The sequence below is a fragment of the Lepidochelys kempii genome, chromosome 3 (assembly GCF_965140265.1).
Source record: "Lepidochelys kempii isolate rLepKem1 chromosome 3, rLepKem1.hap2, whole genome shotgun sequence".
NCBI lineage: Eukaryota > Metazoa > Chordata > Testudines > Cheloniidae > Lepidochelys > Lepidochelys kempii.
The window spans coordinates 204,553,766-204,555,112 of NC_133258.1; the positions used below are offsets into that span (position 1 = coordinate 204,553,766).

Sequence of the window (1,347 nt, forward strand, 5' to 3'; positions counted from 1 at the left end):
CAACTATGATATAATCATGGCTGTTAAGTAAAAAGCATGAAATGTGACAGTAAATGCAACCATCCCCACATTTTAACACTGTAAAGTATTAACCAATAAAATTACAGTATGCAAATGAACTAACACTTTAGGCTGATTGGCTGGGTTACCTCTGATGTCACAATGCCACCACCCCAACAATGATTTCACATTATTGAAAAAATTTAAATAATACCTTTAATACAAAAGCAGAAGGCAAGGTTTACGAAAGAAACACAAAAGTACGGTACAATAATCAGCAGACAGACAAATCAGACAACGGTTCATTGTTGGTATCTTGAGGTCAAATTGTAGTCTGCAGCAAATCTGCAAAGAGAGATGTGGAAGGAAAGAAAGAAAACGTACCTTCAGACTAAGATCAAAGAGACAGAAGAAGCCACTGGCTCAGGCTCCTACATGGCTCTGACCTCCACCTCCGCTAAATCTTCAGGGAAAGCCGCCGGCCTCCAGAGTGATCTTATATTTGAGGAAATTGGTCGCCGTATTAAGGAAATGGGAAGCCAGATGGTCAAGAAAGTGAATGCCATATTTCAGTGGGACATCACTAGAGATGGAAAGATGGTGGTGCAGTGGACTCTTGACTTAAAGACTGGCTCTGGAGAGATCTACCAAGGAGCTTCACGTTGTCCTGCTGACACGGTCTTTACCCTTTCCGATCATGACTTCATGCAGTTGGCCCTGGGCAAGATTAAGCCCCATAGGGCACTCTTTGTTGGCAGGCTGAAGGTAAGAGGCAACATCATGTTGGGTCAGAAGCTGGAGATGATTCTTAAAAATCATGCTAAACTCTGAGCTACACAGTGCCTTACTGGTGGCAAGAACGGCCAAGACTGAATTCCTTTTGTCATACAGCAGAGTTGCTCACAATGGAGACTGAAAAAAGCACATCCTATTTTAATGCAAATTCTTACTATTCAAGTTTGGAGACACTCTACAGCTAATTTGATTGATCAATTATTATTGTTACAGTAAACTGGGAGTTAATAGCATAATGCACCATGTCTCTCACTGGTCCTCAATGGAAGCTTTCGTCATGCATTTGCTTAGCCGCAGCAAGCATATGGAATGCGTACAGTGCTTTACATTTCAGTCTCAGGAAAGTATGTGCCTGCCACTCTGAGGTTCAGGAGAGCAGGGTTCACACCCTGAGCTTCCAAAGATGACTGGGGCTGGGAGCACTGCAGTCATCACCCGCCCAGAGAAGGTTTTGAACCTCCAGTGTTCCTCCACAGCCAAATGGGAAAGTAGTGGTGAGACACTGCCAGATTCAGCCCTCGGGTAACTCCACTGAATGCTGGGGATGAATAT

General features: G+C 43.7%; 1 protein-coding gene across 1 annotated transcript; it reads left to right on the forward strand.

Moving 5' to 3' along the window:
- Positions 1 to 357: 357 nt before the first annotated feature.
- Positions 358 to 831, forward strand: SCP2D1 (SCP2 sterol binding domain containing 1). The gene has a single exon (XM_073336762.1). The coding sequence runs from the start codon at positions 358 to 360 to the stop codon at positions 829 to 831; it is 474 nt and encodes a 157-aa protein (XP_073192863.1).
- The last annotated feature ends 516 nt before the right edge of the window (positions 832 to 1,347 follow it).